At 30.8% G+C, this 14,427-nt stretch overlaps 2 protein-coding genes across 2 annotated transcripts; both read left to right on the forward strand.

Moving 5' to 3' along the window:
* Positions 1–1,865: 1,865 nt before the first annotated feature.
* Positions 1,866–2,330, forward strand: LOC131057972 (uncharacterized). The gene has a single exon (XM_057992049.2). It carries the CDS (start codon positions 1,866–1,868, stop codon positions 2,328–2,330), a length of 465 nt encoding a protein of 154 aa, XP_057848032.2.
* A 7,177-nt stretch (positions 2,331–9,507) lies between these two features.
* LOC131857811 (zinc finger protein 1-like) lies at positions 9,508–9,873 on the forward strand. The gene has a single exon (XM_059210539.1). It carries the CDS (start codon positions 9,508–9,510, stop codon positions 9,871–9,873), a length of 366 nt encoding a protein of 121 aa, XP_059066522.1.
* Positions 9,874–14,427: the final 4,554 nt, after the last annotated feature.

The following is a 14,427-nucleotide window of genomic DNA, read 5'->3' on the forward strand; positions in this document are numbered from 1 at the left end:
TCTCCTCCAAACTATCCATCCTCTCCAAATTCCCCAAATTTGGGTAATATGGAAGAGTTGACCCCAAAATTTCTATTTTTGGAATAAAATCTTTTATTTACAAATAATTCATAAAATTAATCCTTTTCTAATTATTAACAATTTAACTTGCTTTATCAATTCAAGACGATTTTCTCAATTAAACAAATTTAACCTTTCTAATATAATAATCCAACAGATTTCAATAAAATTCTGTTGCGATAAAGTACAAAACTTCATTTCATCAGCATATATAAAATGCATTAAATATTCGAAAACAGTCATTTAATCAAACTTACTCCAAATTTAAAACAGGCAATTCATTAACAACGAAAATCACATAACGAATACCTGATTAATTTAAATCCATTAATCCTCAATGCACAAACGCATACATTTAATAAAGAAAATTACTAAGGACTAATTCATCAATTAACCAAACACACCAGGCACGCAAACCGAGAAGGTCAACCAAACAGACGACTCGCAAACCCAAGCAAGAAGGGATTACCGACGATGACTGGCAATGCTCACTTGAGCACGACTAAGGCCGACTAAGGTCTTATGACCACCTAATCCAACTCTAAGGATTAAAAAGGTATGCTCAAACCTGCAAAACCAGGTGACGACGAACCTCGCACTCATGCGATTTCGTACCTGAAATCTCCTGCAACCAATGATCATACATGCATACATATATATAAAATTTACTGAAAGCGTTAGCTCGATGTTAATACCACGAAATAGGAACACCAAATAACTTGCATACAACTAGTGAGAAAATCACATCAACAACGATGCGTAAAATCAACATCTAACTGTAATCATTATATCAAGATAACTAATCACGATTAAACCCAGGTTAGAGATCGATTACGGTAGGGGTACTACAATCTATCTCTCACACTTTCACACACTCCTTGTTTCTACCTCTCTATCTATATATTTGCACCCCCTCTCTTCTTCTCTCTATTGCCTCCTTTATCTCTCTCTTGCTCCCTCTAGCTCTATCTTCCCATCTCTTCCTCTCCCTCTCTATCTATATCTCGCTATCTCTATCTTTCCTTTTTAAATCATTTTTGGATCCCTATCACTAGATGCATAGTTCATTTTAAGCTATCACTTCTTGATTGAGACTTTGTTGCACAAACAACATCAATTTTGAAATGGCCTACCAATTGAACTTACACACTAAACAAATGTATGCAAAATACATTAAAATTTTCCCTAATTGACCTTCCACACCTCTTCAGTTTTATCCATTGCACACCAAAATGCGATTGCTAATAATTATATTATTCAAATCCTACGAACATTGTTTTTTTTCAACAACCTAGTTATATTTAATCAAGCATATTTTTTTGCAACCCCTTCCTATTTTTATATTAAAAAGCTTCTAGAATAAGTATCATACAATTTTTATTTTTGGGATTCATTTTTGTCTGTAGTGCAAATAGCCGTCTTGTCATGTATTTTTCTTACGATCGTTTTTGTCTGTAGTATATATAGCATTATATGGTACATACAATTTGTATATATAAATATTAAACTGAAAAACTTCCCATAATATTTTTTTCTCTCCTCACTCTGTTATATATTGTACGTTATACATTGTCGATTCTTCGTTTCTGTCTGTAATCGATTGTATGTTATTTGTTGTCGATAATGAATTTTGGAGGACGAGTCAAATTAGGAATCTTTGGAACTAATTGTATTCTTAACCGTTGTCGATGAAGCCAAATATCTTATTGTAGATATCGAGATTTTATGCCCAGGTATCTTCATTCTTTTACGTTGTGAATAGGTGAGGAGCAAAAGCTTTTGACAATCCCTATGGCCGTTTTGTAATGAACTTTTCTCCACAAGCAGGAAAAAAGAGAGATCAGACTGGGGCAATTGCAGGTCATATGGCTGAATCGAAGGGCTTGGCTCCATTACCACGGAAGTTGTATGAATGTGTGATTTGCAAGGGGAGCTTCAGTTGTTGGCGAGCATTAGGTGGTCATATGAAGATCCATCGAAAGGAACAAGCGCTCTTGAGGCAGTCAACACCATATGACCGGGCTGCTGGCTCGTTGTCAAAGCCAACTTTGCCATCGTTATTGGCACCATATGACCAGGCTACTGGGTTTTCCTTAACTTTTCCTCGGTCGTCTGCAATACCCAAGAGAGTAAAACACAGTTTTAGCAAAACCCAATTCAAATTTTACAATGAATTGTTTGGTGGGACTGATCAAGGAAGGTTTAAAGCGGAGAAGACGAAGGCAGCAGCTGTGGGTGATGGACTAGACCTGGAGCTTCGACTTGGATAGAAGCCCTAAGAAGAAGAGAAAAAAGAGAAAAAGTGTCGGTATAAGGCCTCTTTCTCTTTTTCCATGGATAATAGAACATCCATCTCAGTTAAAAATTATCTATTTTAACCCTTATGAATGCCTTCATTGGGTTTTGTTTTTTTCTCCAGAAAAGCGATGGGAATAGTTTTGAGTTAGTGATCAACATCTTGTTAGTGGTTTTGTGTTACTATAAGGCCTCTTTCTCTTTTTCAATGGATAATAGATATCCATTTTAGTTACAATGTATGTATTTTAATCCTTATGAATGCTTTCATTGGGTTTTTTTTTCCTCTCCAGAAAAGCGATGGGAATAGTTTTGAGTTAGTGATCAACATCTTGTTAGTGGATTTATGTTACTATAAGGCCTCTTTCTCTTTTTCCATGGATAATTGAGCATCCATCTCAGTTACAATATATGTATTTTAACCCTTATGAATGCCTTCATTTGGTTTTTTTTTTCCTCCAAAAAAGGGATGGGGAATAGCTTTGAGTTAGTGATCAACATCTTGTTAGATTTTATGTTACTATAAGGCCTCTTTCTCTTTTTCTATGGATAATAGAACATCCATCTTGGTTAAAATATATGTATTTTAACCCTTATGAATGTCTTCATTGGGTTTTTTTTTTCTCCAAAAAAACGATGGGGAATAGCTTTGAGTTAGTGATCAACATCTTGTTAGTGGTTTTATGTTACCTTGAATTCAAAGTGATTGTTTTAGTGTAGAAAGAATTAGTACTTTTTCATAAGCATTGAGCATCAGGGATTTTCAATAATGTCTATGAGTTATTATGGGTTAAAGATTAAATATCATTTAAGATTTCACTTAAGATGTAACAAACAATATGTTTACATTTCTTATTTGGTCTTTATGTAAAGAAACTAAGATATACCCTAAAAATGGTCTTTTAGAAATTCTATGGAAATTATGATAAATTTATGTCATACCTTGGTTTTACCAACTTGAAAATCCAACAAAGTTCTTCTGAAAGACTAGATAAGTACAAGAAGATATATACATGTAGGTATATATTTATTTCAACAATAATCTCCCTAGGACTTTTAGTCTTAGCACCTAGGAATGATATCGTAACCAAATTTTAGTTCCCTTATGTTTAACATATATTACCCTAGGGTTAATGAATTGTTCCCTTGAGAACTCTCAACAATGAAATTTAATACCTCTAACCTTTAACCCCTCACCTAGATGCCTTTAAGGCTTAACTCGGCTACATAAGGGAAACATTAAATAACTGCCACTTGGGTTGCCTTGGATGGGGTTTACGTCAATTTTTAAGTTAACCCATTCAAAGTCAAGTGTGGTAACTAGACACATCTAGAGCTCTTTCTTCATGTTTTCACTATAATCGGTAAGAATCACATTTAACATTATTATTTATCCAAATAGCTACCTAGGAAATGTCTAGACCTACTATAATAAAGATAATATATTAGAATTTGATTTAAATTATGATGGTCTATACCATTTTGTTATAACACTTATGTGTAACTAAAGGCTATGCCACTTTATGCTAACTTGGACCAACATGATAGGATTACAAATTTCATCTATTATGTTATTATTTTAACCAACTGTAACAAAAGGCAACATAAACTATTGAGGGTTCACCATGCATAAACACCCTCTAATGATTAATTCAAAAGTATGACACTTCATTGACATTAAAACCCAATCAACTTCTAGGTTAAGTTGAAAAATTTAAAATTTATAATTTTTAACATCCTTTTAACAATTACATTATTAATAAGAGTTATCAGGTTGATATAATAAAATCCTACTTAACCATAATAGTAGCACCAATTCATTACCCTATAATATTTAATCTACATTCTTACTAGAATAAATAATAAAAATAACTAATTTAAAGAATAATTTTAATAGTTTTAGTTATAAGAGTGTTAATAATTTCAGCAAAATTAACAAAACATTAATTCTTAATATTAAACTAATTAAAACATTTTTTTAAATAATGGTTAAATATATACTAATACTAATATAATAATAATAACAACATGTTTACTTGGATAAAATATCACATGAAAATATATTAAAAATAAAATATAATATTAGTAGTATTGATCACCTTAAAATATATTTGATTAGCTATTATCAAATTAATCTAATTGAAATAATTCTTTCATAAAATAATATAATTTTAAATATTAATATAATATTACATTATTTGATTGCAAGAAAGGGTGGCTATGACACAAAATAAAAAGCCAATCTTAGGATTATTTTGCATCATTAGGCCTTTTGTTAGCAAGGATAGTGCAATGAACCACATCAAGAATTTTGTGCAAATTTCTCCATATTTTCATATGATTGGAAAACAGACCCAAAGAAGCCAACCTATCTACTACATTATTTCCCTCTCTTCACGTATGACTGAGTCTCATGTGGCCAAGCCTAAGGAGGATGTCAACAGAGCGAGGTGTTCACATTTCCAATTAGGGTTCGGCTTCTCTTTTAAGCATTAAAATAGTGTTCTTTAAATCACCTTCAATAATGATTCATGTGTACCTTCTATCTCTTACAATAACTATGCTATAATAAATAGTTGCCACCTTTACCCTCTACAATGCTTGAGTTTTGCATCCCAAGGCTAGCCACATAGGCTAGGACTCTATTGCCCCTCGAGTCACGTATGACCCCACCCCCACCCCCACCCGACCGACCCAAGTTACCTTTACAATAGTCATTCTTATAATATAATATAATACTCATAATGGAAACAAAGAAAAGTTATAAGTTGAAAAGAAATAATCTTTCTTGATAATGTCATTGAGATTGCATCATTTCTTAGACAATATGGCTTAGTTTAAAAAAATAAATAAATACTTAAAGAAAATGCATCTTGAAAGAATACACATTGCAGATAGCATAATTATTATGAGATTGTGCATTCCATCAATGATTTCCAACCAAAGCAGCATGATTCTTAAGATAGGTATAAGTAAAGGATATTATAGAGTAGATATTTATAATTATAATTATTAAGATATATGGCTATCACTAAGATTAGACGAAATGGGCATTAAGCTATGTGAACAATGTCTAATACTAATTTTTTGTTAAATAATCTCATGGGCCTTTTGAAAGATGTATTTTCCAAGGCCTTTATTTTTTTATTTTTTTTCCATAATGATTGAAGTATTGGGAAGTGAATCATAACATTTTCAAGGAATGGAAGATGGATTAGTGTACATGTTGTTACTAATTTTCTTGCAATTAGTTATCAGTAATTCACCAATGATACAATTCTATATTGTGAAACATGCCTAGAATAAGTTTCCTTAAACAAATTTCTTCTTAAGAGATATGTCAAGGTCTCAAGATAAGAAATTAAAAAAGAAAAGTATAATTTTTTTTAAATACAAGAAAAGGTCTTTAATGATATTTAGTATAATCTTTATTAAAGTCTAATATAGGAAAACTACCAAGTAAATACTTTGGTATTCTATTTAAAATGACAATTAGAACATATCTTTGGGAGTAAATATTGAACAAATGTGTACATTAAAAGCAGATTCTTTGAAAGGTCATTGGTTATCTCTTTTGAAAAAACACAAATGATAGTGAATCCCAATTTATCAATTATTAAAAACTCAAATAACTAAGAAATATTGGAAGCCATTAGAAGGAATTATGAGAAATATTCTTTGAAAAGGATTTGATGAAAACAAGCATTCCCTTTTTATTTGTTATAAAATGATTTGTAAGGAGAAATAACACAAAGAAATTGGTATAAGAAAATTGAAAAATAGAATCTAGTGCATGGGATAAAACCCATCCGATAAATAAATGAAAATCCTACTACTAGGTGGTGTTAGATACTTCACAGAAAATACTTGGATTTACAAGATACAAATCAAATACTCAAAAATCCAAATTCCATATAGAGCTCACACAAATGGAATATCATTAAACAATGTTAAGTTTTGATTTCAAACAATCTCTCTCAGATAATCAAAAATGATAAAAAAAAACCTAGAATTTTTATGAACTTTTAGAATCGTTACCAAATACATTAAAACATGTTAGAGCTAATCGCATACTAAAACATAATTTTAGACTCTCTAAACATATTTTTTAAAAATTTATCTTGAAATCTACCTAATGGGTGTGATTGGGATTCGGAAGCATAAGGGGCTTTCCAATTCCATTAGACTCTATGAAATATTTGCAATAAGAATTAAGGAAGAGGAAAATATTTATCGATCAAAAGGAAGACAAAATAATTTGGACTTATTCAATATCAAGGTCTTATTCTAGAAAGTTAAGTTACATACTACAATCTCATATGAAAGAAAGTATAAATTGGTTAGTAGAATTATGCTTAAATAAATAGACTCTTTTGAAAGCAAGAACCTTTGCATGAATTACATGTTACATACAAGAATCCTAATTAGAGATTCTCTAAATGTAATTGGAATTGTTGTTCTATCTCATTGTGTAATGTGTAAATCAAATATGAGAAATGGCAACAATCTACTTCTCAACTATAATATATTAGAATTAATTATGAAATACACTCAATGAGAAATGGGTTTTATGAAATAATAAAAACAAACTATTCAAAAGTTGGCAGAGGCTAAAAAATTCAATATGAAAATATATTTGGAAAGGAATTTTAATGCCTATTTCATAGGCATGAGAAGAAAGATATAGTAAAACTTTTGATGGAAAGGAAAATGATGTAGAAGGAATCATTGAAACAAATAGAAAAAGAAAAAAGTGCATTTGTGATAGTGATCTAATTCTTCTAGGAAACCATTCATAAGTTGGAATGGGTCAATAATGAAAAATGGGAATTTCTTAAAATTTAACATATATGAATAACATATAAAGACAAATAAATATAAAATCAAATGGAATCCTCCACCAACTAGATGACTAAAGTTAAATTTTGATGAGCAACCAAAGAAAATCTAGGTATATCAATAGTTGGAATCGCTATAAAAAAACAAAATGGTGCTCTAATTTGGGTTGTTTCTAAAAAGATACTATTAAGATACTATAATGAAGTCGCTATAAGAAACGAACATGGTGCTCTAATTTGGGTTGTTTCTAAGAAGATACTATTAAGTTCCAATAATGAGGTAGACTTCATGCATTGCTAATGGGACTCCAACTTTGTAAGAAGGAAGAACTATTAAAATGTAGATATAGAAGGGGATTCGTGAATATGTATTAGTGCGATTAGAAATCACAAAGTGGTGAATTGGAAATTGAAGAATCTAGTAGTTCAATCTAGACATTGTTGGATGAAATAGAAGATACATCAATCAAAACAACCGCCACCAAGAAGGAAATTGTATTTTTTTTGGTTTGACTCATGAAGTTTTAAAATAATCAGAGGATGAGATTATTGCCAAACATAGTCACAGATGGCAAGTTATTCCCTTATTATTGCTAAATATTAGATGTTGTGGATCTTCTTCAAAGTACCAATTTCAGTGTACTAAGAGATGTCCAACTCAGGCACAAACCTGTTAGTATTCTAAAGAATTCCTTGGCTTCCCCAACAAAAATAAATGGTCATGGTTCGTCTCTCATCTCGTCAAGAAAAATATAACAAAGATTTCTAGTTATTCTTGCCCATGCTATGTCTAGAAAGTTTTGACGTAGCTTAGAAAGATTTTGAAAGCCAATGACAAAGGAATTTAAAAATACAAAAAAAAGAAGATAGTCTACAACAACATTTTATAGAATGGACACATCCACGAAGCGGATACAGAAATTATTTTTGCAAAACATTATTCTGGTTCTTGGCAAGAATCATTGGGGAGATTTGGTAGTTTAAAGTTTTGTTTAAGATAAATTGAAATCGATAGTCTCTTTGGTATCACGATTCTTGATCTTTCATAATTAGTTTTTAATACATAGATAGTTTCTAAATAAAAGTAGATTTCTAAGTAGTGACTATTGGTCTTACATAGGTGACATTTATAGTGGAATTCTAAGTTGTGACTCTTGTCTACCATAAGTGGAATTCGAAGTTGTGACTCTTGTCTACCATAGTTGTTTGTGGTTTCTAAATAAAAGTAGATTTGTGGGTTTTAAATAAAAGTAGATTTCTAAGTAGTGATTCTTGATCTTTCATAAGTGATTTCGAGAGTGTTTGCTCTTGATATTGAAATTAATTAGATATTTATAATTGATATGCAATTCAGAAAAAACATATTCAATTAAATTACTCGAATGAAAAGTACATAAAATAACATAAGATTTTTTATTATATATTATAAATAACTTTTTATTATATTTATCAACTTTATTAAAATATGTTAATTATATTATTCAAATCTGGAAAGCATTGCTTTTTCTTACAACCTTCTTATATTTAATCAAGCGTATCTATTGGCCACCTTCCTTTTTATATTAAAAAGTTTCTAGAATGATTATATATCATTGTCATATATATTTTTGGTTCATTTTAGTCCGTATCGTATATATATGTCTTGTCAATATATACATTTTTTTCTACTTTCACTCTCTTGTATATTGTACGTTATCTTTGTCGCTTCTTCGTTTCTGTGTGTAGTCGATTGTATGTTATGTCTTGTTGATAATGAATATCGGAGGACGAGTGAAACTAGGGATCTTAGGAACTAACTATATTCTTAACCGCTGTCGATGAAGCCAAAGATCTTATTGTAAATATCGAAATTTAGGCCGGGTATCTTCTTTCTTTTATGTTGTGAATTGACAAGAAGAAAAAATAAAGTCAGCTTTAGATATTATTTAGAGAATATTTGAAGATTAGATCATTATTTTTGTGTTGAAGTCATTAGTGATTGAAATTACGAGAGATTTTTCATTATGCCTTTTTTTTTTTTCATTTTATTAGTATGATTATGTAGTAAAAACTGGTTTAGTTTTCAAGTTAAGTTCTTAAAAGTCTTTGGATGTATCTAAGATTGGGATGATTTGATCAAGAAGTTTTTATAATCTCTTAAATCAATAGAACGATTTATTTGTATTACAACTCTGTATTTCTTTCATCTCATATGTTCAACGCGACTTTCTGCTCTTCTTTCACTTCTCCTTAAATAACGCTCATCTTTACAATTAACAGCTAATTAACTGAACCTGTAAAGAAGAGAGACCAGACGGGGGTAATTGCAGGTCATATGGCTGAATCAAAGGGCTTGGCTTCATTACCGCGGCGGTTCTATGAGTGTGTGATTTGCAAGGGAAGCTTCAGTTGTTGGCGAGCATTGGGTGGTCATATGAAGATCCATCGCAAGGAACCGTCACCATATGACCAGGCTGCTGGCTTGTTGTCTCAGCCAACTTTGGCATCGTTATTGGCACCCTGTGACCAGGCTACTGGGTTTTCCTTAACTTTCCCACCGTCGTCTGCAAGACCCAGGAGAGTAAAACATAGTTTTATCAAGACCCAATTCAAATTGAATAAGGGAGAGAGATTTAAAGCTGTGGAGGCGGAGGCAGCAGAAGTGGGCGAGGGACTTGACCTGGAGCTTCGACTTGGATAGAAACCCTAAGGAGGATGACCGAAAAGGTTTTGTGTATAAGGCCTATTTCTCTTTTTCCATGAATAATAGAACATTATCTTTTAACTGTTATAAATATCTTCATAGGATTTCTCCTTTTTCTCCATGGGCTATAGCTTTGAGTGAGTAATCAACTTGTAAGGCATTCTTATGTAGGTTTGAAGTGAATAAAAAGTGATTATTTTAATGTACCAGCTATCTTAGCAGCTTTTTCTATTAGATTATTTAATTAATTACTTTGTTATTTATATTTATATAATTTAAGTATGAGAGATTTTAACAATGTTTATAAGTAATTGAACTTGTTTAGTTAATTATCAACAATTGAAAGATTTTAAGGAATTGACCTCAATAATATATTTTAGTGAATGTTAAGCATTTAGGAGCCTTAAAAAATAAGTTGTTTTACAATCTTAGTTTAATGGGAATGTATTTAACAAGTAGTTTATTTTTATTAAGTTTTTTGTGAACCAAACATTTTCATTACTAGACTAAAGGTCATTTGACCTTGTTTCTTATTATTTTTAAGTATATTTTCTTCTAATTGTCATAAGCTGTTAAATAATAATTACATAAGCAAGAAATAAGACATCCTTACCCTTTTCAAAAGTTGGCTAGTGTTGAATAAGACATATATTAATGGAGGTTTGTAGATTATTTGCCCCTCCATTATCCTATGGGAATTATGGAAAGAGAGAAACGAAAGAATTTTCCAAAGAAAGAAGCTGATTTGGGAATCGTTCATCAATAAGGTGGAATTTGCCATTGTGGAAGTGGTGAATAGTAGAATTGAAGGTCAAATGAAAAAGGAAGTTCATTTTTCAAATTGGGATGGCTCTATCAGAATGCACTGGTTTGGATTGAAGATCCCTCCTTATGTTAGCAATGGGGATCAAGCGAGTAAATAAAAAAGAGCGAACTATGTTTGGTCTTCTCCTAAGATAGTTTAGGATAGATTGAATTTTGTGGGGCTTATCGAGGTAATCCTTGAACCTCTGGAGTTGGTTGTGTAGTTCATTCTTATGACGGTTCAGTTTTAGATAAATTTGCAAAACATCTAGAAGATGAGAGAAATAATATAGTTGAACTCAAAGCTCTATTGGAAGGGGTCCTTCTCTATAGAGAGTTAAACATAAAGCATTTAGAAATAGAAGGAGATTCCGCCATAATAATAAGTGCCTTGAGGGTGGGCTCTACTTCAAATTGGAGGTTCAATTCATTGCTTGGGAAAGTGATTGAGGTTGTTAATTCCTTTGAAGTAGTAGTCTTTAATCATATCTATAAAAAGGCCAATGTTATAGCAAATCGTTTGGCAAACTCAAGGACAAATGGAATTGAATTCAAATATTTAGATTCAACTGGAGATATCCATGGGTGGTTAGATTTGAAATTTGAACTTTAATTGTCTATGGTATAACTGTTGGAAAGGGGCATTCTTAAAGGGCAGATGCAATTGAATTCATAATTTGAAAGTAGTTTGTTCTCAATTTCACCAAGGTGGTTAATTTTGAATTTTGGATTCTTATTGTTCCATGTTCTAGCGCTTGATAGGGGTTGAAGCGGGTATGCATTCTTAGGGGCAGATGGAATTGAATTCATAATCTAGGAATATATATTTGTTCTCAATTTACCCACGGGTGGTTAATTTTTGAATTTTAAATTCTTATTATCCTAGATGTTCTAGGCATTTGATAGGGGTTGAATGCGGTTGGTGTGATTATAGAAAGTAGGCAAGTGGTTGAGGTGGTGTATTCCCACCTCTTTCCTATCTATCTCATTAATTCTTCTACCTATTCAAAAAGTAGGTTTGGAATGTTGGTTTTATCTCCCTGGTTTGGCCACTTCTTTTACCAAGTATATCCTCAAGCTCTCTATTTTTTCTTGGCATTTCCTTCCTCTTCCCAATGGATACCTATATCACTCTAATTGCTTCAAAAAGACAGATGGCTTTCCCTGGGCCGATAACTCTTAAGTGACTCTATGAAGTGGTTAATCACTCTCATAAGCTCTTCTTCCTTGCAGTTAATCATGCCCTTGGAGGTGAATTCATTAGGGAAAATCATATATACAGATTCAACACTGATATTCTAGTCTTTTTTCTAGCCATGACTCTCACGGTTGGTGAATCAAAGGTGGTTGTGGAAGCTCTCTGCAAAAGGGTCTTTAAAGAAGAATTTCTCAGCGAATTAGATAAGGTGTTGCTATGCATCGACAGAGACCTAAAAATTCCCTACAAAATGCAATACAAAATCAGAATGGAGGTTGTTATTCCTACTCCTTGCTTCCCAATTCTCACAATCTAGGAACAAAACCTTTTGGGATCTCAAAGTTTCAATTGTCTAGAGAAGCGTCCAATTTCTTAAACATTTGTTGGGGTTTATGGTGGATGGCCTTATGAGTCAGAGGACTGGGTGCTTGATTATAAATATATGGAAGATTTATGGAAGATTTGAATGCTAATAATGATGTGGAACCAAGCTCGAGCACGAGTGAGGAGGACGGTGTGGAGGAAGGTGATTTGGAGCATGCAATGGCTGATTCTCCTATGACTAGAGCAGTGAGCTTCCTTCTTGGTTCATCTTGTGGACAATTCCACCCCTCCTCTCTGGCCCATGATGTGGTGGATTAGCAAGTTTCAAGGTGCCCCTGTTTTTTATTTTGGACTCCTTTCATCTGTACGCTTTTACTATAGTCTTTTCATAGTATGTTTTAAACAATCATTTTGTTCAAACTTCAAGTAGGGATATCTTCTTTGCCTTCAAGGAGATTTTGTTGTATGGATCTTTGAATTTTTTGGTCTATAATTACTCTCAGCAATTTCTCTTGATCCTTGTTGTTGGGATGGTTTTTTTTGGCCTCTGTTGGGGTATGGTTTCTCTAAAGTTTCTCGGATACTCATGACTCTAATATTATTAATCTATCTTATTTTAATATATTTTGGTTTTGGTCTTTTACTGAGCAAAAACAGAATTACATAAGCAATAAATCATATATAGAATTCTTAGACTTAAATATTCATGCAAGACAGAGCAAACAATTTTTTTTCATTATTTATTTCGTCTTTATGGAAAGAAAATTAAAATATACTAAAAAAAAATCTGTTTTGAAAATTCAATGAAAACTATAATAAATTTATCATAGAGAAGTTTAATATCTTAGACAAAAATCAATTTAAATGGTCATTTTTTTATGTGCGTTATCAATATTTAATTTATATGAATATTATAGATTAAATGTGTATTTAATTTGTACTTATGATGGTGAATCAATAAGAATTCTATATTTTTATCAACTCATACACAAATTTGAAAATTATAAATCAAATTTCAATTTAATATATACATAGTGAATTATATCGAATATGTAATTCCCAATCAAAATATATTTCTAATATCAAATAATAAAATTTTCATAAAATTTTAAATAAAATGTTAAATTTTAAAAAATTATATATCATAAAGTTTGACATTCCTATATTGAGTTAATTAATACCAATCAAATCAATGGTAAAGGATTTTTACTCTTATATGATACATAAAACCGAGTTTTAATAAATGGATTTGAAAAAATATTTTATTTCATTGTGAGGTTCAATAACACCAAAAAAATACTAGGACAATTTATTATTTTGCCAAATAGGCTAACAATATTCACCAAAAGTTTCTCAATATTAAATATACAAATATCCATTGGTATTTTTTTCTTTGTTTTTTCAAATTTCATAGAAACCATGTGAGAGATTTGTGAAGGAAAGGATTTTGTGTATTGTTATTGATTTTTTTGTTTGGTCTTCTTGATGTTTTGTTAAAAGTTCTTTTTAGTATTGCTATAATTATGAGAGGCATGTGAATATCATAATTTATTAATTAAATTTTTTGTGTTAGACTTTTTATTCTTTATGTTTTGTAAAAATTTATTAATCTAGTATTAGAGAAATTAGAAGAGGTATGTAAAGAATTAATTATAATAGATAATTGAGTTTTTTTAATCATAGATCAGTTACGAATCAAGCTTAAAAAATCATTTATTTATAGAATGTTCTATCATTGAGCTAGTAGCATCTTTGTTGCCAATCTATCATTGGTCTAGGTACGAATTATCGTCAACACTCCCCATAAAAAATATTGTAAGTTTTTAGAGTTTCTATAGAGAAGAAATGGGATAAAAAAAAATATTAAAAATAGCTCAAACATAAATTGAGTTTTCTAACATAAATCTCCAACTATTTCCATTCCACACTCATTAAAAAAAAAGTCCAGTACAAATATAAAATAAAGATATAGTGTTAGATACATGGAAAGTTAGAGCTATTGATCTTACATAGAAAAGAGAAAATACAAATATAAAATAAAGATAATAGTTACAAATAGAAAATAAAAAATAATAGTGTTAGATACATGTAAAATTAGAGCTATTTCTTTTACATAGAAAATTAGAATATAAAAAAAAATTTAAAACACAACTATTATTCATACATAGAAAAACAAAGTATCTCATTTCTTCATTCCATATCCTCAAAACTTAATATAAAACCAT

This window comes from Cryptomeria japonica, chromosome 8, assembly GCF_030272615.1.
Source record: "Cryptomeria japonica chromosome 8, Sugi_1.0, whole genome shotgun sequence".
NCBI classification, from domain to species: Eukaryota; Viridiplantae; Streptophyta; class Pinopsida; order Cupressales; family Cupressaceae; genus Cryptomeria; species Cryptomeria japonica.

Coding starts and splice junctions, on each gene's coding strand:
- LOC131057972 (XM_057992049.2), top strand. CDS start 1,866: ATGAACTTTTCTCCACAAGCAGGAAAAAAGAGAGATCAGACTGGGGCA.
- LOC131857811 (XM_059210539.1), top strand. CDS start 9,508: ATGGCTGAATCAAAGGGCTTGGCTTCATTACCGCGGCGGTTCTATGAG.